This window comes from Mustela lutreola, chromosome 5, assembly GCF_030435805.1.
Source record: "Mustela lutreola isolate mMusLut2 chromosome 5, mMusLut2.pri, whole genome shotgun sequence".
Classification (NCBI taxonomy): Eukaryota; Metazoa; Chordata; class Mammalia; order Carnivora; family Mustelidae; genus Mustela; species Mustela lutreola.
Window position 1 is genome coordinate 69,925,265 of NC_081294.1, and position 22,275 is coordinate 69,947,539.

Sequence of the window (22,275 nt, forward strand, 5' to 3'; positions counted from 1 at the left end):
TTAATTAAGTAGATCATTTCTGTCTCCTGGTCAGTAAGGAATGTCTTCATGTAAAAGATGTTTTGTGGGCCCCTGTAGTACGAATTCCCCTGGTCACCTGAGTCATGTGCTCCAGGAATGTTCTCAGTGTGGTTTGCATTTCCCCTCTTGTTGTTGATGGGTCATGATTGATGCGGACTTGCTGGTGTGCAGGACTTTCCCCTGGTCTGTCTGTCTCTTGAGGTCTAGCCACTAACTGCTGCATGCATGATGGTAAACAAGGAGGTCCTATGTCTTATCTGGCTGAGAGGTCAAATCATGACTGCTGTAGGTGCACTGATATATGTAGTTGGCCCACAGTGTGGCTGACTATAAGGCCATGCTGCAGCAGCTGGGGTATACTGGTCTTTTGGACAACTTGTATGAGGTATGGCTGTGTTGGTTATGGGAGTTTCAGTATTTGGGACTGGTCCCCCAGGGCAGGGTGTTTAGGAGGGGCTCAGGGCCAGCCAAGGCCACTGGCCAGTTGTGGTGGGGGTCAGAGGGGTACTGTTTGGGAAGGACTCCCAAGTTGTGTGGGTGGGTTGGGTGAGGTGAATACACAGGACAGTGTTGGATCAGGGTTAGTGGTGCTACCAAAGTAAATGGAAAATATCAGAAATTGTTCTCACAGGCCAGCTAAGTAGAGGAGGGTAAGAAAAGGGACACCCACAAGCAGTTTGCTCCCCAGAACACTTGCCATCAGATTGCTGCCCCTCTTTTACTAAAATTCGTTAGTGGATTTCCTTCACATGTAACCCAGGCACAGCTGCCTCTGTGCCATTGAGATGAAGCATGCCCTTTAAGAGCAGAATCTTGTTTTCCTGCTGCCCTCTGGCTTTCTTGGATGTAAGCCCCATTGGTGTTCAAAGGCAGACATTGTAGGTGCCTGTCTTTCCAATGCAGGAGTCCAGGACTGTGGTGTATCATGTGGGGCTTGGACCCTCGTTTATCAGGGATAGCTTCTCCAGTTGTGATATTCCTGCTGTGGGTCATTGTGCCTGTGGTGTGGATCCTGACTAAACTGCTTGTCTGGCTCTTCTACCCTCTCACTGTGGCTTTTTTTTTTTTTTTTTTTTTTTAAATATATCAGTGTGTATGGTCCATTCTGCTAGTCTTGAGTTAATTGTCAAAGATAGTTGTTAAATATGTTTTTATGGATTTTGGTGTTTCCCTGAGAGAAGGTGGGCTCAGGATCTTCATATTACACTTTCTTGATCCCACCTTCTGGAGTTTGTTTCTGTTATCCAGTTAAAAGGTGGTATTAGAGAGTTATTGATTACGCGATTGGAGTAAAATACTTTAAAAGATGCTAAATGTGAGTGTACTTTTTAATTTTCTCACTGATACACTGCACTTAAATAAAGCAGTGGAATACTTCATTAGTAATATGATATTACAGGTATTTTATACTTTGTGTTTAAGTATTCTTTGTCTTATACTCAGATTGAACTTGTTTGTTATCTTTGAGATTATCATACTATGAGATAATCTATTCTAAATTTTTTTTATAATTTTACATGTAAAGTGTCAACACTATTTATAGAAAGATTTTTTTTTTTTTAAGATTTTATTGATTTGACAGAGACATAGCAAGAGAGAGAACACAAGCAGTAGGAGAGGGAGAAACAGGCTTCCCGACAAGCAGAGAGCCTGATGTGAGGCCAGATCCCAGGACCCTGGGATTATGACCTGAGCTGAAGACAGACGCTTAACCAGCTGAACCACCCACACACTCCTAGAAATAAAATTCATTCTGGGGCTAGAAGATAAAAGGTTATAGAGAAGTGTTTTTCCTTAGTTTTTCTCTAAGCAACCAAAAGGACAATAGCTTTTAACCACTAACTAGAATCTCACATAGATACATTTTTTATCATTTCATGTGAATTCTAACTTAATTTTTCTTGATTTTAGTGAAACATAATCTTACTCCTGTAAAGTTCATGTGTGGGCAAGGAACGAGAATAGTACATTAATTTGGGGGAATGTCCTGTAACTTTTGGGAGTTTTTATTTCATCGTGTTTTTAAAGTTTTTTTTTTTTTTTTAAGATTTTATTTATTTATTTGTCATAGAGAGAGAAGCGAGAGCAAGCACAGGCAGACAGAGTGGCAGGCAGAGGGAGAGGGAGAAGTAGGCTCCCCGCCAAGCAAGGAGCCCGATGTGGGACTCGATCCCAGGACGCTGGGATCATGACCTGAGCCGAAGGCAGCCGCTCAACCAACTGAGCCACCCAGGCGTCCCAAAAAGTTTTATTACATAAATGCATCGAGGATGTTCATAAGAGCTTTATTTATTTATTTATTTTTAATTTTTTTTTTTTAAGATTTTATTTATTTATTTGACAGAGATCACAGGTAGACAGAGAGGCAGGCAGAGAGAGAGAGAGGGAAGCAGGCTCCCAGCTGAGCAGAGAGCCCGATGTGGGACTCGATTCCAGGACCCCGAGATCATGACCCGAGCCGAAGGCAGTGGCCTAACCCAGTGAACCACCCAGGTGCCCCCATAAGAAGAGCTTTTTAAAAGATAACAGTAGGTTTTCTCCTTTGACAACTTAAATTTTTCTATTATTTTACTATGCCAGACACATTAAGTTTTAATGAACCTAATCTTTAGTCTGCCTATAATATATTTTACTAAAGAGTTCAGTGATTTTTCTTTTGGGAAAATACAAACTCATTACTACAGGCAGCATATTGTACTGCTTCTCTGTTCGTGAGAATATGGGTCGAGATACCATGTTCTGATTTGCAGTTGATGGCATTGATTTAATTTGTTTTTTCTCATGGCTTCTGTAAAATTAGCAAAGGATTTCAGTATGATATTTTCTAGAATTTTTTTAAGGCCTGTGGAAACAGTTCTGTAGATCTATAGATTAAAAAATCTCTTTGGTGATCTAAAGATTGCAAACACCTGAAAATCCATCGGCAGATCGAAGAGAAGAAGAACAGCAATTCTGGAAACAGAAAAACAACCACTTTCTGAAAGGTAGGACCGGCGGAGAAGTGAATCCAAAGCGACGGGAAGATAGACCCCGGGGGGAGGGGCCGGCTCCCGGCAAGCGGCGGAGCAACCGCGCACAAAATCAGGACTTTTAAAAGTCTGTTCCGCTGAGGGACATCGCTCCAGAGGCTAAACCGGGGCAAAGCCCACGCGGGGTCAGCGTGGCCTCAGGTCCCGCAGGGTCACAGAAGGATCGGGGGTGTCTGAGTGTCGCAGAGCTTGTGGGTATTGGAACGGGAAAGCCGGCTACAGAGACAGAGCCGACAGTAAGCTCGCAGCTCGGTGTTACCTTGAACTGGTCGCAGGCTCGGTGAGCTCGGAGCGCAGCCGGAGGTCAGGCAGACGGGAGTAACTGGGCGCTGTTCTCTGAGGGCGCACTGAGGAGTGGGGCCCTGGGCTCTCGGCTCCTCCGGGCCGGAGACCAGGAGGCCGCCATTTGTATTCCCGTCCTCTGGAACTCTCCGGAAAGCGCTCAGGGAACAAAAGCTCCTGAAAGCAAACCCGAGCGGATTACTCACCCCGGCCCCGGGTAAGGGCGGTGTAATTCCGCCTGGGGCAAAGACACTTGAGAATCACTACAACAGGCCCCTCCCCCAGAAGATCAACAAGAAATCCAGCCGAGACCAAGTTCACCTACCAAGGAGTGCGGTTTCAATACCAAGGAGAGCAGCAGAATTCCAGAGGAGGAGAAAGCCAAGCACGGAACTCATGGCTTTTTTCCTGTGATTTTTTTTAGTCTTGCAGTTAATTTAATTTTTTCTTTTTCTTTTTTTTTTTTTTTTTCTCGCCTTCGGGTAAAATTTTTTTTTTTTAACAGTTACCTTTTTCTTTTTTAACGATTTTTTACTAGTTTATCTAATATATATATATATATTTTTTACATTTTTCTTAGGTGTTTTCTTTTTTTAAAAAAATTCTTTTCTTTTCTTTTATTTCTTTTTTTTTTTTTTTTTTTTCTTTTTTCTTTCTTCCTTTTTGAACCTCTTTTTATCCCCTTTCTCCCCACTCACGATTTTGGATCTCTTCTAATTTGGCTAAAGCATATTTTCCTGGGGTTGTTGCCACCCTTTTAGTATTTTACTTGCCCCTTCATTTACTCTTATCTGGACAAAATGACAAGACGTAAAAATTCACCACAAAAAAAAGAACAAGAGGCAGTACCGAAGGCTAGGGACCTAATCAATACAGACATCGGTAATATGTCAGATCTAGAGTTCAGAATGACAATTCTCAAGGTTCTAGCCGGGCTCGAAAAAGGCATGGAAGATATTAGAGAAACCCTCTCGAGAGATATAAAAGCCCTTTCTGGAGAAATAAAAGAACTAAAATCTAACCAAGTTGAAATCAAAAAAGCTATTAATGAGGTGCAATCAAAAATGGAGGCTCTCACTGCTAGGATAAATGAAGCAGAAGAAAGAATTAGTGATATAGAAGACCAAATGACAGAGAATAAAGAAGCTGATCAAAAGAGGGACAAACAGCTACTGGACCACGAGGGGAGAATTCGAGAAATAAGTGACACCATAAGACGAAACAACATTAGAATAATTGGGATTCCAGAAGAAGAAGAAAGTGAAAGGGGAGCAGAAGGTATACTGGAGAGAATTATTGGGGAGAATTTCCCCAATATGGCAAAGGGAACGAGCATCCTTGATGAACACAGATGCAAAAATACTCAACAAAATACTAGCCAATCGGATTCAACAGTACATTAAAAAGATTATTCACCACGACCAAGTGGGATTTATTCCAGGGCTGCAAGGTTGGTTCAACATCCGCAAATCAGTCAATGTGATACAACACATCAATAAAAGTAAGAACAAGAACCATATGATACTCTCAATAGATGCTGAAAAAGCATTTGACAAAGTACAACATCCCTTCCTGATCAAAACTCTTCAAAGTGTAGGGATAGAGGGCACATACCTCAATATCATCAAAGCCATCTATGAAAAACCCACCGCAAATATCATTCTCAATGGAGAAAAACTGAAAGCTTTTCCGCTAAGGTCAGGAACACGGCAGGGATGTCCATTATCACCACTGCTATTCAACATCGTACTAGAGGTCCTAACCTCAGCAATCAGACAACAAAAGGAAATTAAAGGCATCCAAATCGGCAAAGAAGAAGTCAAATTATCACTCTTCGCAGATGATATGATACTATATGTGGAAAACCCAAAAGACTCCACTCCAAAACTGCTAGAACTTATACAGGAATTCAGTAAAGTGTCAGGATATAAAATCAATGCACAGAAATCAGTTGCATTTCTCTACACCAACAGCAAGACAGAAGAAAGAGATATTAAGGAGTCAATCCCATTTACAATTGCATCCAAAACCATAAGATACCTAGGAATAAACCTAACCAAAGAGACACAGAATCTATACTCAGAAAACTATAAAGTACTCATGAAAGAAATTGAGGAAGACACAAAGAAATGGAAAAATGTTCCATGCTCCTGGATTGGAAGAATAAATATTGTGAAAATGTCTATGCTACCTAAAGCAATCTACACATTTAATGCAATTCCTATCAAAGTACCATCCATCTTTTTCAAAGAAATGGAACAAATAATTCTAAAATTTATATGGAACCAGAAAAGACCTCGAATAGCCAAAGGGATATTGAAAAAGAAAGCCAACGTTGGTGGCATCACAATTCCGGACTTCAAGCTCTATTACAAAGCTGTCATCATCAAGACAGCATGGTACTGGCACAAAAACAGACACATAGATCAATGGAACAGAATAGAGAGCCCAGAAATAGACCCTCAACTCTATGGTCAACTAATCTTCGACAAAGCAGGAAAGAATGTCCAATGGAAAAAAGACAGCCTTTTCAATAAATGGTGCTGGGAAAATTGGACAGCCACATGCAGAAAAATGAAATTGGACCATTTCCTTACACCACACACAAAAATAGACTCAAAATGGATGAAGGACCTCAATGTACGAAAGGAATCCATCAAAATCCTTGAGGAGAACACGGGCAGCAACCTCTTCGACCTCTGCCGCAGCAACATCTTCCTAGGAGTAACGCAAAAGGCAAGGGAAGCAAGGGAAAAAATGAACTACTGGGATTTCATCAAGATCAAAAGCTTTTGCACAGCAAAGGAAACAGTTAACAAAATCAAAAGACAACTGACAGAATGGGAGAAGATATTTGCAAACGACATATCAGATAAAGGACTAGTGTCCAGAATCTATAAAGAACTTAGCAAACTCAACACCCAAAGAACAAATAATCCAATCAAGAAATGGGCAGAAGACATGAACAGACATTTCTGCAAAGAAGACATCCAGATGGCGAACAGACACATGAAAAAGTGCTCCATATCACTCGGCATCAGGGAAATACAAATCAAAACCACAATGAGATATCACCTCACACCAGTCAGAATGGCTAAAATCAACAAGTCAGGAAATGACAGATGCTGGCGAGGATTCGGAGAAAGGGGAACCCTCCTACACTGTTGGTGGGAATGCAAGCTGGTGCAGCCACTCTGGAAAACAGCATGGAGGTTCCTCAAAATGTTGAAAATAGAACTGCCCTATGACCCAGCAATTGCACTATTGGGTATTTACCCTAAAGATACAAATGTAGTGATCCAAAGGGACACATGCACCCGAATGTTTATAGCAGCAATGTCCACAATAGCCAAACTATGGAAAGAACCTAGATGTCCATCAACAGATGAATGGATCAAGAAGATGTGGTATATATACACAATGGAATACTATGCAGCCATCAAAAGAAATGAAATCTTGCCATTTGCAACAACGTGGATGGAACTAGAGCATATCATGCTTAGCGAAATAAGTCAAGCAGAGAAAGACAACTATCATATGATCTCCCTGATATGAGGACGTGGTGATGCAACATGGAGGCTTAAGTGGGTAGAAGAATAAATGAAACAAGATGGGATTGGGAGGGAGACAAACCATAAGTGACTCTTAATCTCACAAAACAAACTGAGGGTTGCCGGGGGGAGGGGGTTGGGGAGAAGGGGGTGGGATTATGGACATTGGGGAGGGTATGTGATTTGGTGAGTGCTGTGAAGTGTGTAAACCTGGTGATTCACAGACCTGGGGATAAAAATATATGTTTATAAAAAATATATGTTTATAAAAAATAAAAAATTAAAAAAAAAATTAAAAAAAAATCTCTTTGGTAAGGGTGAGAAAGACCAGCTTTTTTGTATGAATTTTATTTTTTTGGTACCAGAAGCAGTAGTTCAATTACACATTATTTATTTTTTGGTAAGGATTCCTGTCGCTTTTATTTTTACTAAATTTGGTATATTTTTATTATTTTTTCTTTGTAATAAAGCTAATGGTTTATTTTTTGATTCACATTTTCCTGGCTTCCTAGTCCAGCTCTGTATAACTACATATAGAGCATATTTTTCTACAGTAGTTTCCTTTTCTCCTCCCTGTCTACCCTAAGAAGATGAGAACCTATTCAGCCTTAGTGACAACCACATACAAACCTAAGCAACTATTGAAAAAATAATAATGAATTATTAGTTTAGCGCTGTAAATAAATTGTAGTCTGGTAAGTCTAGCAGGGGGCAATTCTTTTTTTGCAGGTGTTGTCATTGTTGATCTTTAACTTACTAATTATGTGAAATATTTATGTAAAACGGGATGTGTACAGCTTTTTTTTGAGCTCATATCTTCCTTCTGGAACTTAAAAGATAGTATGTACATACGTAATTCTTAGAAAGTTTTTTTTCTGTAGATATTATTGGTTTCTTTAACAAGAAAATCTTTGAACCATTTTAAACTTATATGATGTACTATGTCTGATGCTTGACCTTCTGTTGATATTGTTTGATGTTTGACTTGAGAGGAAACTGATAACCTAATAACATAAGTCAGCTTTTACTTTGTGCAAGGTAGAATGTTAATCACTTTGTTAATTTATGGTGGTGTTGAGGTGGAGGAATTTAAAACAGCTAAGAGAGCTCTTTAAGGAGTGACAGAGTTCTCTCTCTCTCTCTCTCTTTAAGATTTTTTAATTTATTTAACAGAGAGAGAGATCACAAGCAGGCAGAGAGGCAGGCAGAGAGAGGGGGAATCAGCCTCCCCACTGAGTAGAGAGCCCGAAGTGGGGCTTGATCCCAGGACCCTGAGATCATGACCCGAGCGGAAGACAGAGGCTTAACCCCTGAGCCACCCAGGTGCCACAGGAGTACCAGAGTTCTCTTGTCTTAGCAAATTAATCATGTAAAAGTTTGTCCCAGCCAAAGAATCATTGACAGCTGAGAATACCTCGTTTATTTAGGGAAAAGACCAAGTTAGCAAAAAAATTTCAGGCAATTATCACAAAGCAGGTAAGGATCAAATATAAATCACAGTGATCTTTTCTCTCTGGGATGAATTTGGAACACAGTATCAAACCCTGGTCTCTGCCTTACCTAGTTCTACACCCAGAAAAATGACTGCAGTTTGTGCTCATTTGACTTTCACCTTCTCAGGGGATTGATAGGAGAGTCCATCGCTGAGTAAGAAGCCTGAATTACACATACTTTTCATTCTTCAAGCCTTTTAATTGCCTTCCTTCAACCTTGCTTTTGCAAAATAGATTTGGCAGTGAGTTCAGGCAGTAACTAGGTATGGACAAGCATTCCTTTCTGAAAGTTTAAATCTCTGATACCAAGGCCTTTTATACGAGAGAGAGAAACCCTGAATAAATAGAGCTTATTATAAGAATGTATCCTTAGGGGTGCCTGAGTCATTGAGCGTCTGCCTTCGGCTCAAGTCTTGATCCCAGGGTCTTTTGATCAAGCCCCACATCAGGCTCCCTGCTCGGCACACCCCCTGCTTGTACTCCCTTTCTCACTCTGTCTCTCTTTGTCAAATAAATCTTGGGGGGAAAAAGATAAAAATTTGATTATTGAATTAAAAGTCAATAGTTGGGAGAAAATATTAATGGTGAAAATGAAATAGCAGTTGAGAAACAGGTGAAAGAATCATAAATAGAAATGTATCTGAAGCTAGAGAGTCTATGAAATTGGAGTCTAATGGAAAGACAATTTTTAAAGTATCCATAGGTGGAAAAAACCCAAAGTTTATGTTCAAAGGACCACAAGTTTGATTAACAGTGAACTCTTCTCATCAGCAACAGTGGAGGTCAGAATAATAACTGCTAAGGACTGAAGGAAAAGCACTGTCAACCAAGAATTTCATTCTTAGCTGTTAAGCTCTCATGAAAGAGTAAGGGCACAATAGAGAAATTTGTGTTAATAATGTTTCTGAATAAAGGTTAGATGGGAGATTTCTGTTTTAGCAATTCCTTTGTAAGTAAATTGTTTTAGAATTGAAATTTAAACCCTCACTGTTTTAGAGAAGTGGAAGGTTACCACTTGTCGATAATTATTAACAGCATGTATTATGGAAAAAAAAAACTCTTGAAGTATGTACTTCATGAAGATGGAAGTTCATCTTTAAAGGAAGGGTTGAAAAGAAACATTGGTTATCAAAGAAATTAGTAAATATCTATAACCATTGATTATCATCACCATTCTGTACTTCCATGTGCCAAGTGTAAGTGTTTTGTCTAATTTACATAGCAACCCTATGATATAGGTACTTAACATTTTTCTGAAGTCAAGGACACCATTCTCCTTTTTGAAGGAACTCTTTCAGTCCTTGACACACTGAGTGAAAAAGGACAAAACCAAATTATGTGAAATTTGAGAATTCTGAGTAAAGAGAAAATTGTTAAACCTTTGAGAGAAGGAAAATTTTTTCACCTAGAAACCAAATTAAAATGTCACCAGACTTACTAGCAGCAACTCTGGAAGGTAGAGGATCATGAAACAGTTCCTCTAAAATCCTGAGGAAAAGATCTTTCACCTGATACTGTGTACTCAATCAGATGTCAAATGCAGGGATTTAAACATTTTCCTTCTTATGTACTCTTTCTTAAGAAGCTACTGGACTTAGAAGGTATAGTAAATAAACTATTTTCACACACAAAAAGCTATTGGAATATGTGATTTTACAAAATAAGCCGAGGAGGATGAAAAAAGGAATACATAATAACTAGAAATAGGAAAGGAACTGAGGGAACTTTTTAAAGGAGCAGCTAGTCAGACTTGAAGCAGGAGGCCAGATTTTGTGAAGAAACAAAAAAAAATTTTTTTTAATCAATATGTCTACATGTGTGGTTAGGTATTTGGAAATTACAGGTCTTTTATAGCTCTAATTAAAATATTTTACAGTTCTGATACAGGTACACAGAGAAACTAAGCAAATAAAAAAGCTTAGGACTTATTAACCTCAGGGAAAACAAAAGATGATTCAAGAAGGGATAGCTGATTCTAATATATTACGTGTTTTAGCAGTGGCAATTAAAATAGCAGAAACACTGAATATTGATTCGCTGAAAAATTATAATCTAGTGGTGACGGTGACAAGGAGTTTGAGGGTAGGAGGTGTGATTAAAAAAAAAAAGACCTGTCATAATCTGTTTTAACAGAAAATTTAAGTTATTTAAAAATCAATAATTTAAGAAGTAGCAGTAAGTATCTTATTTATAAGTACCAGAGGGAAACATGTTGATAAGTTAAAAATGACTACAACCAACAGATGAAAAGGGATAGATTAGAGATTTGTCTTTCTTCTTTCTTTGAGATTTGCCATTTTTGGTGGCTTTTTATTAGTTGAATTTTAAAAATCTATGTGCTTGTATTTTTTTGAATAATGGTAAGGATTTGTTTAAACATAAGAAAGTTTTGGACAAGTATGGTTTTATTCAGAGAACTGCCAGTAGTAGGATAGAACTCAAATGTGTGTTCCTTGGTAAAGAGTTTGTGGTGGTACCACTGACCAAGAAAGGTAACATAAAACCAGATATAGAGGAAAGGGCAATGAATTCTGTTTTTCAAATACCAGGTTTAAGGTAAATAGGAGACTAAATGAGATGTTCTTTCCTAGGTGTATATAAATGTGTCCCTGGACTCAGGAGAAAAGTTTAGAATGATAATAGAGATTTCTATAGGATTTCAGTCCATCACCTAATACACTGAGAGTCTATTACATAATTGTTACTTCTAATCTAGGATGCTAAAGAAGTGTTTAAGGAAAGGGAATAATACAATGGAAATGGGAAAAAGAAAAAGGGAGAGAGAGAATGAAAAGCAGAAAAGAAGAAAAGTAACAGGAAAGGAAAAGGAGAAGCATTGTTAAGGAGAGGAAGGAAAACATGGCTCATTCTCATACAAGAGGGAGAAGAAATGTGGAGTGTAGGGCATGAGAGAGTGGTGTTCATGAATGGTACTTTCGTCTGTGTTCATATTGCAAACTCTTGCACATTTGAGCCAAAGATACCCCTAAACATAATGTATATGTTTAGTGTTAAATACTTAAGTTTTAATTAAGAGGGGTAGAGGAAGATGTGAGGGGATAAAAAGCCTGAGTAGACTGTGAATAAGTTACCTAATGAACACAGTATCAGTGATTAATGTTCTGGGTGGCTCAGTTGGTTAAGCATCTGCTTTCGGCCTAGGTCATGATCCCTGGGGCTTGGGGTTGAGTCTCGTAGCATCAAGCTCCTTGCTAAGCAGGGAGTCTGCTTGTCACTTTCCCTGTGCTCCTCCCCCTGCTTGTACTTGTTCACCCGCTGTCTCTTGCTCTCTCTCTCAAATAAAATCTTGGGGGGGGGAAAACCCCCAAAACTGATGAAAAACACATGTAAAGTGTGTACACTGAAAACTACAAATTATTGGGTATGTCATGTTGATGAATTTGAATACTCAATATTGTTAAAATGTAACTATCCATTATGTAGTTGTTAGTATAAATGCAGTCCCAATCAGAAGTGAAGGAAGCTTTTTTGTAGAAATCGACACAAAGTGAATCTAAATGTATATGAAAATGCAGAGAACCTAGACAGTCCACAAAAAGCACAAGTTACAAAAGATAAAATTTTGATAAACCAGACTATCAAATTAAAAAAAAAAACTTTGAGGGGCACCTGGGTGGCTCAGTGGGTTAAAGCCTCTGCCTTTGGCTCAGGTCCATGATACCAGCATCTGTGGGATTGAGCCCCGCATTGGGCTCTACTCAGCAGGGAGCCGCCTCCTTCCGTCTCTTTCTGCCTGCCTCTCTGCCTGCTTGGGATCTGTCAAATAAAATAGTAAAATCTTTAAAAACAAAACAAAACAAAAAAACACCACTTTGAAAGATTTTTCTTTTCCAAGATTGTATTTCTTTATCTGAGAAAGAATGAGAGGAGAGAGAACACACAGGCAGGGGGAAGGGCAGAAGGCGAAGCAGGCTTTGGGGCTAGGTCCCAGGACTCTGAGATCATGACCTCTCACTTAACCACTGCCACCCAGGCACCCCGAAAGATGTTTAAAAAAAGAAAGCCCAGGAAAAGATATTCACAGTGCATATTTTGGACAATGGACTTTATCTAGAATATATAAAGAACACAACTGAGTAAGATAACTAAAGTAAAAATGAGCAGAAGATCTCAACATATGTAACCAAAGAAGATAGATAAATTGCCAATAAGCTTAAGACTATCATTAGTTACCATCAAAGTGCAAATTAAAACTGCAGCAAGATACTACTTCATACCACTTGAATGACCAATAATGAAAAGACTGACAATTGTGAAACAATGGGAATGCTCATAGATTGCTGGCACAAGTGCAGAATGGTACAATGGATTTGGAAAACGGGTGAACAGTTTCTTACAAAATTAAAATTAAATTAGCATAAGATCCAGCATTTCTATTACTAAATGTTTACTCTGGAGAGATGAAAACTGATAAAAGTGCAGAATGAGGAGAGGAAAGCTGATGGTGGAGAGTACTACTACAGGGTTGTGGGTTTTTGTTTTTTTGGATTCATGCCAGTCTCTTTAAAAGTGGGGAGACTGAGCTTTTAATTCAAGGGATCTCTGCCAATCACTAAATGGCTAGGTAATTTAATTTAAGCTGTTCTAAAATTGTATGTCTTGTGAATCTATGCATTTGTGAAATAACCCTCTGGCGCTATAGAGCAGTCTGACCCCTTATATATGTGTGGGATGTGCTTAACTGTGTTTTAAGCCAAGTTTAGATGTTGATATTGCAAAGTGACGCTCCTTTCATTGTCTTAAGATTTTAAAAGTATAAGGTTTTCAGAATGGAGATTTTTAAGCACCTGTCAGCTTAAGAAATGAAAGTAATTGAAGTTTATATATTACTAGGGATATTGTGATAAATTTAATACTTCTCTCAAGTATTATTCATATATAAATGTTTCAAGTCTATATACGTTTGAAAAATAATTCTGACAAGGAAGTTCATTTAGAAAAGCAGGAAGATGGAAATGTATTGACTTGACATTCCAAGGCATATTTGAGACATTTTTTTTTTTAAGATTTTATTTATTTATTTGACAGAGAGAAACCACAAGTAGACGGAGAGGCAGGCAGAGAGAGAGAGAGGGAAGCAGGCTCCTCTGCTAAGCAGAGAGCCTGATGTGGGACTCGATCCCAGGACCTTGAGATCATGACTTGAGCCAAAGGCAGCGGCTTAACCCACTGAGCCACCCAGGCGCCCTATTTGAGACATTTTTAGATTTATATATTTACTTAGCAAATACAGAGCTGTGGAGTTGCAAACATCTGCTTGGTTTGAAAGTACATTTCACCAGATTGATTATCTAGGTGGAAATAACTTAAGCTGTATATCATGTCTCTCTTATTTCCCAAAATGAGGCACAAATTATTGCACATTTATTTATTTATTTATTTATTAGTTAAAAGATCTTATTTATTTATTTGAGAGATCAGAAGTAGGCAGAGAAGCAGGCAGAGAGAGAGGAAGGGAAGTAGGCTCCCTGCTAAGCAGAGAGCCCGATTCGGGTCTTGATTCCAGGACCCTGGGATCATGACCTGAGCCGAAGGCAGAGGCTTTAATCCATTGAGCCACCCAGGCGCCCCAAATTATTGCACTTTAAAAAATCATTCTTCAACTGAATATGAGAGAAGAGGAGGTCTTGTGAATGTCATTTTCCCAGATACCTGTGAGTGGGAAATTGTATATTTTAAAATTCACAAGTTAATGAAGAACTTTGTTCTAAATGGGAAGGAGGTTTGAATTTGGAAAAATGCAGGGTGTTAAGTGATAAAGTATTACAGATTGTATATTAGGAAGCTATTTATTTTAGTATTAAGCAGAAAGAACAGTTAGTTAAAAAGAGAAGAAGTTGATGCCTGGGTGGCTCAGTTGGTCAAGCGTCTGCCTTCGGCTCAGGTCATGAGATTGAGTCCAACATAGGGCTCTTCTCAGGGGGAGTCTGCTTCTCACTCTCACTTTCCCTCTACCTCTGTACTCTCTCTCTCTCTCTCTCAAATAAAATTTTTTTTTTTTTTTTTTTTTTTTTTTTTTTTTAGATTTTTTTTATTTATTTATTTGACAGCGAGAGATCACAAGTAGGCAGAGAGAGAGGAAGGGAAGGAAGCAGGCTCCCTGCCGAGCAGAGAGCCCGACGCGGGACTCGATCCCAGGACCCTGAGATCATGACCTGAGCCGAAGGCAGCGGCCCAACCCACTGAGCCACCCAGGCGCCCTCAAATAAAATTTTTAAAGAGAAGAATCTACACCTCCCCGTCCAAAATTAATATTTGAAGATGCTTTCTGGAAAACATAATTTGCAAGTAAAAAGCAAATTTGCCTGCCTTTATATGTAGATAAGAAACTAGAGTAAATTAAAACATAGATTTTTAAACACCAGATTTTAAATCCAAAAGATGCGAAGTTTTTCCATGTGTGTGTTGCAACAATGATGAACATAAAGACTTTTCAGTTTCAAACAAAGGTTTGTTTTTATAGATAGACTTGGTTAAGAGAGATTTCATTTGATGTGGTTCAGTGGGTTAAGCCTCTGCCTTCGGTTCAGGTCATGGTATCAGGGTCTTGGGATAGAGCCCCCGCATCAGACTCTGCTCAGCAGGGAGCCTGCACCACAGCCCCCCACCTCCCCACCTCCCCACCCCCCATCCCCCACCCCCGCTCTGCCTGCCTCTCTGCCTACTTGTGATCTCTGTCAAATAAATAAAATCTTAAAAAAAAAAATTCCATTTCACAATGTCATCTTTTTTCATTAAAAAAAAGTTTTTTTATATAATACAGTGTAGTTGACATAGTAGTTTCTGGCTTGCAGCATAGTAATTTGGCAATTATATACATTATGAAATGCTCATCAAGAGAGGAATGTAGTTACAATGTTTCACCACCATTGTTATTGCCGTATTATTGACTGTATTCCCTATGTTGTACTTCTTTCATCTTCATGACTTATTTTACAGTTGGCACAATGACTTGTTAATGCTTGAGGTCTTTGATCAGGAATTAAGCTTCTTCAATGCAACACTAAAATAATGTTCCTGTTATTGTGAATTTTACCCTTTCCTTCTTAGATTCTTCCTAAGAAGGAAGTAAATGAAACCTAATGTTCTCTTGAGCTTCTGAACCTTCACAGTATTTACCTAGTTCATTGGACAAAGTCAGTTACAACATTGCCATTTCTTTGTTTTGGAAGTTTGGGTGAGATGAGGAATATTCATCCCTGCTTAAAAATAAATCTTCCAGGTTCTCAATTTTAACTATGGCAAGAATATAAATTTTCTTCCTTCTTGAACATAGGCTTAAGTCTTACAAAGGAAAAGAATTTAGGATTCATGTCTTAATTTATGATCTGCTGGTAATTCCAGCGGAATTTCATTGGCTTCAGAACTGTACATCCAGGGGTCTAGTGGACATCTTTACCAGATGATTGTACTAGGCTTCAGTGATAGAAATCCATTTCAGTGTAACTTCAGGGTCAAGAGAGAGAAACAGCTTCACAAAACAAAAGCTCAGGCTCATAGATCAAACTGGTCTTCGGGATGAGTAGAAGTAGAGGTTCATGTCTTCTAGACTTGCTCTCCTCTCTTGTCTGTGCTTGTCAGCATTATTATCTCAGAACAATCATCTACATGAAGTTTGGAATTTACTGGGCTAAGGTCTTTCTTAAAGTCAACAGCTTTGGCGTCACGAAGAAAGCATAGGTTCACTCTTTGCCCAGCTCCACATAGAAAATTGCCTGACATGATTCTGAATGACTCATCTTGGTTGGCTACCAGTGGGATATAAACTGTTTTTACTGACACTGATTCTGGTGATGGTGGTGGCAGGAATCTAATGTCTTAATTCACAAAATGAAGCCAAAATTAGACCCTGTCCATCTTTCATGTTCAATTTCAACGTCATTGGAGAGGCTGCTACTTTTGTTTATGGTTATTGATGAGTTAAACAGCTACTTAATTATCTAAGAGGAGTAGATTGCTCTACCAGTTACTTTCTGGGTTATCTTTGAGAACAGAAGTTCAGGTGAAGAAACCTGTATGAAAATGAAAATTCTCTTGGAATTTCAGACTTTTGTATGTCTATCATGGTGTTCTAGTTAGTGATTAAAAAAAATAAAGTTATTAAAATAATTCAGAATTTTATAGTCATAAAATAGGATGCCCTATGAAGTCAAGGATTTCTTATTTCACTGCTGTATTCCTAATACCTGACACTCAAGAGTATTCAGAAAATTTTATTGGATATCAGTTTATTAAAAATTTTTTTTTCAATGCTTACTTTTTGGGGAAATATTTTTAATTTTGTCACAGAGTTAAAAAAAAAAGCATCTAAGGATAAGTAAAGTACTTATTTTCTTCTATTTTTCCTTCTTTTTAGACTACCTGTTAGACGCCCTGCATCAGGACAACAATTTTTGTACCTTCCTGGTGGTTGAGAAGTGAGTCTCTGTAGAACAAGAAGGAAAGAAAGGAAAACAGATTGACTTTCTTCATTAAATTGACTGTATAAGATACTTGACTTCCAGGAACAAGAACACAGAGAAGTAATAAAATTATTTTTTGGGCATCATTGGACATTCAGCATATCAAGGAGCTTGCTTTGTGAAGTTTCCTGAGCCAAGATTTGAAAACTTCATTGGTGCTCATTTATACTGTGGACTATAAGCATGAGTGAATTCTGGTTGTGTTTCAACTGCTGTATTGCAGAACAGCCTCAGCCTGTAAGTATGAAGTAATATGTGTACAGATTGGGTGGGGTGCTTATTAAATGTACCACTGGTTCTCAAGCTGGGAGTCAGGTCCCTGGTGGTAATTGCAGGGCAGATCTAAGAAGTGTCAGAAAGTAGTTCATGGAACTCTGAACATCTGGTTAAAAAAGGGGAGAGAAAAAACTTTTGAGTAAATACTGTGTGTCAAGAACTGTGCTAAACATTATACATGACTGAGGAGATTGTCTCCTCTACCAAGTAGACGGCTTCTAGAGGAACAGTGAGAGGTTGAAACCCCAGCTTGAAGTAAAACAGTGGAGTCAGCCTTGAAAGTCATTGGGTAAAAGTTGTGGAAGCCAGATTGTTCACATCATTCTTGACCTACCACTTCTTTTTCCTCTCAGCTACCATCCGAGGAAGATACCATTACCCTTATTCAACTAGAATAGATACAGTTTTTGCTCAAAGTTCTGTAGCTAGTAATGGGTCTTAGGTGAATTTTTGGTGCATGTCCTGCTTTTGTGCCTTCTAACCTGTGCACTCATATTGTTGTTGCCAAATCTTGCCCTCCAACTCTAATTTTCTGTTCATCTTTTAAGATGCCTAGATCAAATGTCACCTCTGTCAGATCTTCAGCTTTTTCCTGACTTAGCCATTACCTCATGTATTCCCACTGGCTCCTTACTTTATTTTTCTATTATAGCCTAGAATTTCTTTATGGTAAATAACTGTTCTACCGTTTTACCACCACATTTTTAGTTCTTTGGGGGTCCTGACCATATTGACTTTGTATTTTCAGGAGCAAATCTATTATCTTGGAGCATGTAGCTTTACATGCCAGTTGGTTAGCTGGCTGGCTGGCTGAATAAGTGAATTTATATTGTCTCATTTACATTTGTAAGAACATAAATGGAAGAATGAGGTGTAATCTTGATGTCTCCTCAAATATTTTTAGAGCCTGTTCCTGGGCATATGCAGTCACTTTCTAATTTTCCTCATGTATGCAGTGTTTTTTGAATGTCTTAGTCTTTCATGTCTGGCTCCCAAAGGGAGAAAAAGTGAAAAATGTCGGGGGTTGGAGGGAGAGGAGAAAGGGTGCTGGCTTTTAAATCCCCTGCAAGTGATTAACTAGAGGGGAAGCGCAAAGGTGCCCTTCTTTGCTCCTTCATGATGAAAAGCACAGGTAATTGAAGGAGAGGTTCATTTTTGCCCATCCTGGTTCCACAAGATGTGTGTTAAGCCGCTCTAGGAAACAGCTAGGAGTGGGTGGAGATGTGTAGCTGCTACTGTACTTAGAGCTGAAATTGACTGAAATTAAATGTAGTTTATTTTCCAGGTCTTACCTTGGAGGCTGCAAGCCTTGAACAGACTCCAGAGTTCTAAAATAGTTGTATCAGATAGATCTTGCCAATGCATTTGTTGCAGAATCCTTGTGCTACTTACTCTGCCATTTGCCCTTTTACAACTTTTATAATTTTGTTTTTCACATTTGGCTCTTTGGCCCATGGAATAGGGAAGATTGTTCTTTGTGGTGAGAGGCAGGGGTCTATTAGTTCATGCTAATCAGCTACCTAAAGACAGTTTATTAAATAATCTTTTTAGGAGTTTTTTCGAATGTCACTTTTGCTAAAAACCATGTTTTCATATATTTGAAGGGTCCATTCCTGAAGTCTTTTATTTTTTTGGTACGTGTGTTTACACCTGTGCCACTACCATACTGTTTTAACTGCTGTAGTTACTAAGTAAATTTTTGCTGTATCATAAAGGAAATCTCTTTCATGGATCTTTTCCAACAGTATTGGTAATGTCTTGTGAGCTGGCTTGTTGTTCTGTGGTTCCTTATCAGGTCTTTCTCTATCTTTTCTCTCTATACGAAGTATTTTGTAATGTGTATTTTTAATCCTGTAGGTGCTTACTTTACAATTGTGTTATATGTAGATGCAAATGAGTGAGATTTGATGTCTTCAAAATTCTGAACCATCCCTTTGAGAAACATGGCAAATGTTTTGAGTACCTGGGTGGCTCAGTGGGTTAAAGCCTCTGCCTTGGCTCAGGTCACAATCCCCACGTCCTGGGATCTAGTTTTAGGCTCTCTGCTCAGTGGGGAGCCTGCTTCCCTTCCTCTCTCTCTGCCTGTCTCTCTGCCTACTTGTGATCTCTGTCTGTCTAATAAATAAATAAAATATTTAAAAACAAAGCAAAAAAAAGCATATATATATATATATATATATATATATATGTTTTATATAGTCCCTTTCTATTCTTTCAGTAAAGCTTAAAAATTTTATCATTAAATTATGCACATTGCTTACTAGATTTGTTCTAAGTGTTTTGGGGTTTTTTCTTACTGTTGTAAATCAAATTCTGTTCTTTAATTACATTTCCTAAGAGAATTTTAATAGTATATAGGAAATGAAAATATTTATCCACTAATTTTCTTAACCATGCATCTTACTGAATAGTTTATATTTTCAAAATACCTTTGTATGGTGACAGGTTCTTCTTTTTTTTTTTTTTTTAAGTCTTTTTCCTCATGAGTGAATGTCTTATCCTGGTGTCTTATTGCATTGGTTGAGGTCTCCAGCTTAATATTGAGTATTTTCAGTGATGTGGGGGAAGGGGAGAAAGGAAATGGGACAGATTCTAAATAAAGCATAATATGGGTATATATAGCGAATATATGTTTACCTGTACATTTAAGTTATTGTGTATAATTTGTTATCCATGATACTATCAAGGATTTAATTTTCAACAGTTTTTAAATTAAGGAGTTTTAAAAATCTGTTGCCATATTGTTTCAGTATGCCTTGTAAAATTTTGTTGAAAGTCAGACATAGGGTAACACTGAGTAAAGGAACTAAGGTAAACATGAGGTTTTATGTTTATCTGTAGTAGTGCTGGGCTGTGATGACTGAAGCTATAGGTGTCAGGATAAAATTTCCACTGGTGTCCTTGTTTTTGTGCCTTGTTTTCTTTGGGTTTGCTTGGAGACTTCTTTTTTTTTTTGCTTGGAGACTTCTTAAAAAAGGTCTGAGATGTCTCCTTTCAATTCCTTCCTTTTATGTGAAGCCTTATTGATGTGTTGATAAGGCGTGGGGGAAGGGGAAGCATTTTGTGCTGTTGTGGTTGGGTTTCGGTTTTTTTAGTGAGTCTGTGCCCCTGGGCTGTTAACTCAGGGAAGTGCTTTTTAGTGTTTTGTTTTGAAAACCTTAGAAGGGGCTGGAATTAGATATTTCTCTTTCTCTGTATGGAAGGCTAAACTGCTGGGGTGGGGTGGGGGTCTGGGATTGGATAATTCCCTTCCCAGGAGTTGGTTAGTTCATGGTAAAACCCCAGCCCATTAGCTCTGGTTAAAAGTGTGTGTCTCGAGGAGTTGGCTTTTGTTTTGTTTTGTTTTTTAAAGATTTTATTTACTTGTCAAAGAGAGAGCACCTGCCCTCGTGCATAAGCAAGGGGAGTGGAAGAGGGGGAAGTAGGTGCCCCTCCGGCAGGGAATCTGATCTGGAACTAGATTCCAGGACCCTGGGATCAAGACCTGAGCTGAAGGCAGATGCTTAACTGACTGAGCCACCCAGGTGTACCAGGGGTTGGCTTTGTTAAGAACAGAATGGCCTGCCTTACTGAGAAATGTCTGTATTTCCTTTTTCTTGGCTGAAGCACAAGGAGCTGTTTCTCTCATCTTCTCTTGAGAATAGGGTGGAATTCCTGGAGGTAAACCTAAGACTGCCCCCCTCCCCCCGTGGCTTTTAACCCTTAAATTCATATACATTCCTCTTCCACTGATTCATCAGATACAGTTTACATTTTCCTGCACTGGTCCTGGATACCTGGAAGTTTCTTAAGTTTCTGCTCCCATAAATTGTGGTTTTCTGTGTGTGTCTGGTTTTGGAAGCAGTGATTCTCTCCGTGATCTAGGTTCTCTAATGGATCTGAGAAGAGTTGGTGGTTTTTAGTCCGTTCAACATTTTTTGTGTGTGTGGGTGGGAGTGAAACCTCACAAAACTCTTTTTGTGCCACACCAGAAACCAGTATTTTGTATTTTTTTTAAGATTTTTAAATTTTTTTCTTTTTAAGATTTATTTATGTATTATGTATTTTACAGAGCGTGAGAGCAAGGGGAGAGCAGGGGGACAAGAGGGAAAGCGAGAACCCCAAGCAGACTCTGCATGAGCACGGAGCCAAGTGCAGGTCTGGATCTCACAATCCTGAGATCATGACCTGAGCCAAAACTAAGAGTTGGATGTTCAACCAACTGAGCCACCCAGGCGCCCCAGTATTGCTTTATTTTTTTAAGATTGATTTTTTTTACTTTGTGTTTTTCCACTGTTTGGGTATTCTTATTTTTTTTAAAGATTATTTATTTATTTGACAGAGACACAGTGAGAGGGGAACACAAGCAGAAGGAGTGGGAGAAGGAGAAGCAGGCTTTCTGCCAAGCAGGGAGCCTGACGTGGGGCTCAATCCCGGGACCCTGGGATCATGACCTGAGCCTAAGGCAGCTGCTTAACAACTGAGCCACTCAGGCGCCCCATTGTTTGGGTATTTTTAATCAAGTAAATTATGATGAATACTCATGGTACATCAGGAAATAAAAAGGAGTTCCATAAGTTTTTCTTTATAATTTACTGTTATCACTCAAAACTGACATTTTATCGTCATTAATTCCTCAAGACAATGTAATAATAATTTTCAGAGCTCACATTCTACTGTCAAACTTTCCACTGGGGTTATAATTAAAATGTTAACTCAAAACGAAAAGATTGATTTTTTTCAGGACTAGTATTTGTAATGTGTATAATAAAGTGAGTCCTGTTGCAGTATGTGATGTAGGTATAGTCACTAGTAGCTAAAATAGGAAAATATAGATTAGGAGTGCAAACACCAGGAACAGAAGGCCTTGGAATTACAAATACGAGACTTTAGAAATACATTTTCTGCTACACGAAGGATTTATAGTTTCAGTTTTTTGCATACATATAATGTGTCAGTACTGTGTTATTGTTGAATAATATATATTTGTGTGAAATACTCCATAAATGTTCCATGGGCATGTGATTTTTTATTCTTTTTGGCCTGCTGAGAAAAATCACACAAAACTCAAAAAGGCCATGTGGTTATTATAGTACAAGAATCATAGCTTATTGGCATCAGAAAAACATTTAAAGGATGCACTAATAATTTTACATATGTT

At 38.5% G+C, this 22,275-nt stretch overlaps 1 protein-coding gene across 3 annotated transcripts in view; it reads left to right on the plus strand.

The window, feature by feature from the left end:
- Nucleotides 1-22,275, plus strand: part of CDC42SE2 (CDC42 small effector 2) — a 119,903-nt gene that overhangs the window by 65,869 nt on the left and 31,759 nt on the right. For all 3 annotated transcript variants that reach the window (XM_059174488.1, XM_059174489.1, XM_059174490.1), the window contains exon 3: nucleotides 16,754-17,096. In XM_059174488.1, coding sequence (XP_059030471.1) covers nucleotides 17,043-17,096 — 54 coding nt within the window. In that variant the 5' untranslated portion in view covers nucleotides 16,754-17,042. The remainder of the gene's footprint in view (nucleotides 1-16,753; nucleotides 17,097-22,275) is intronic.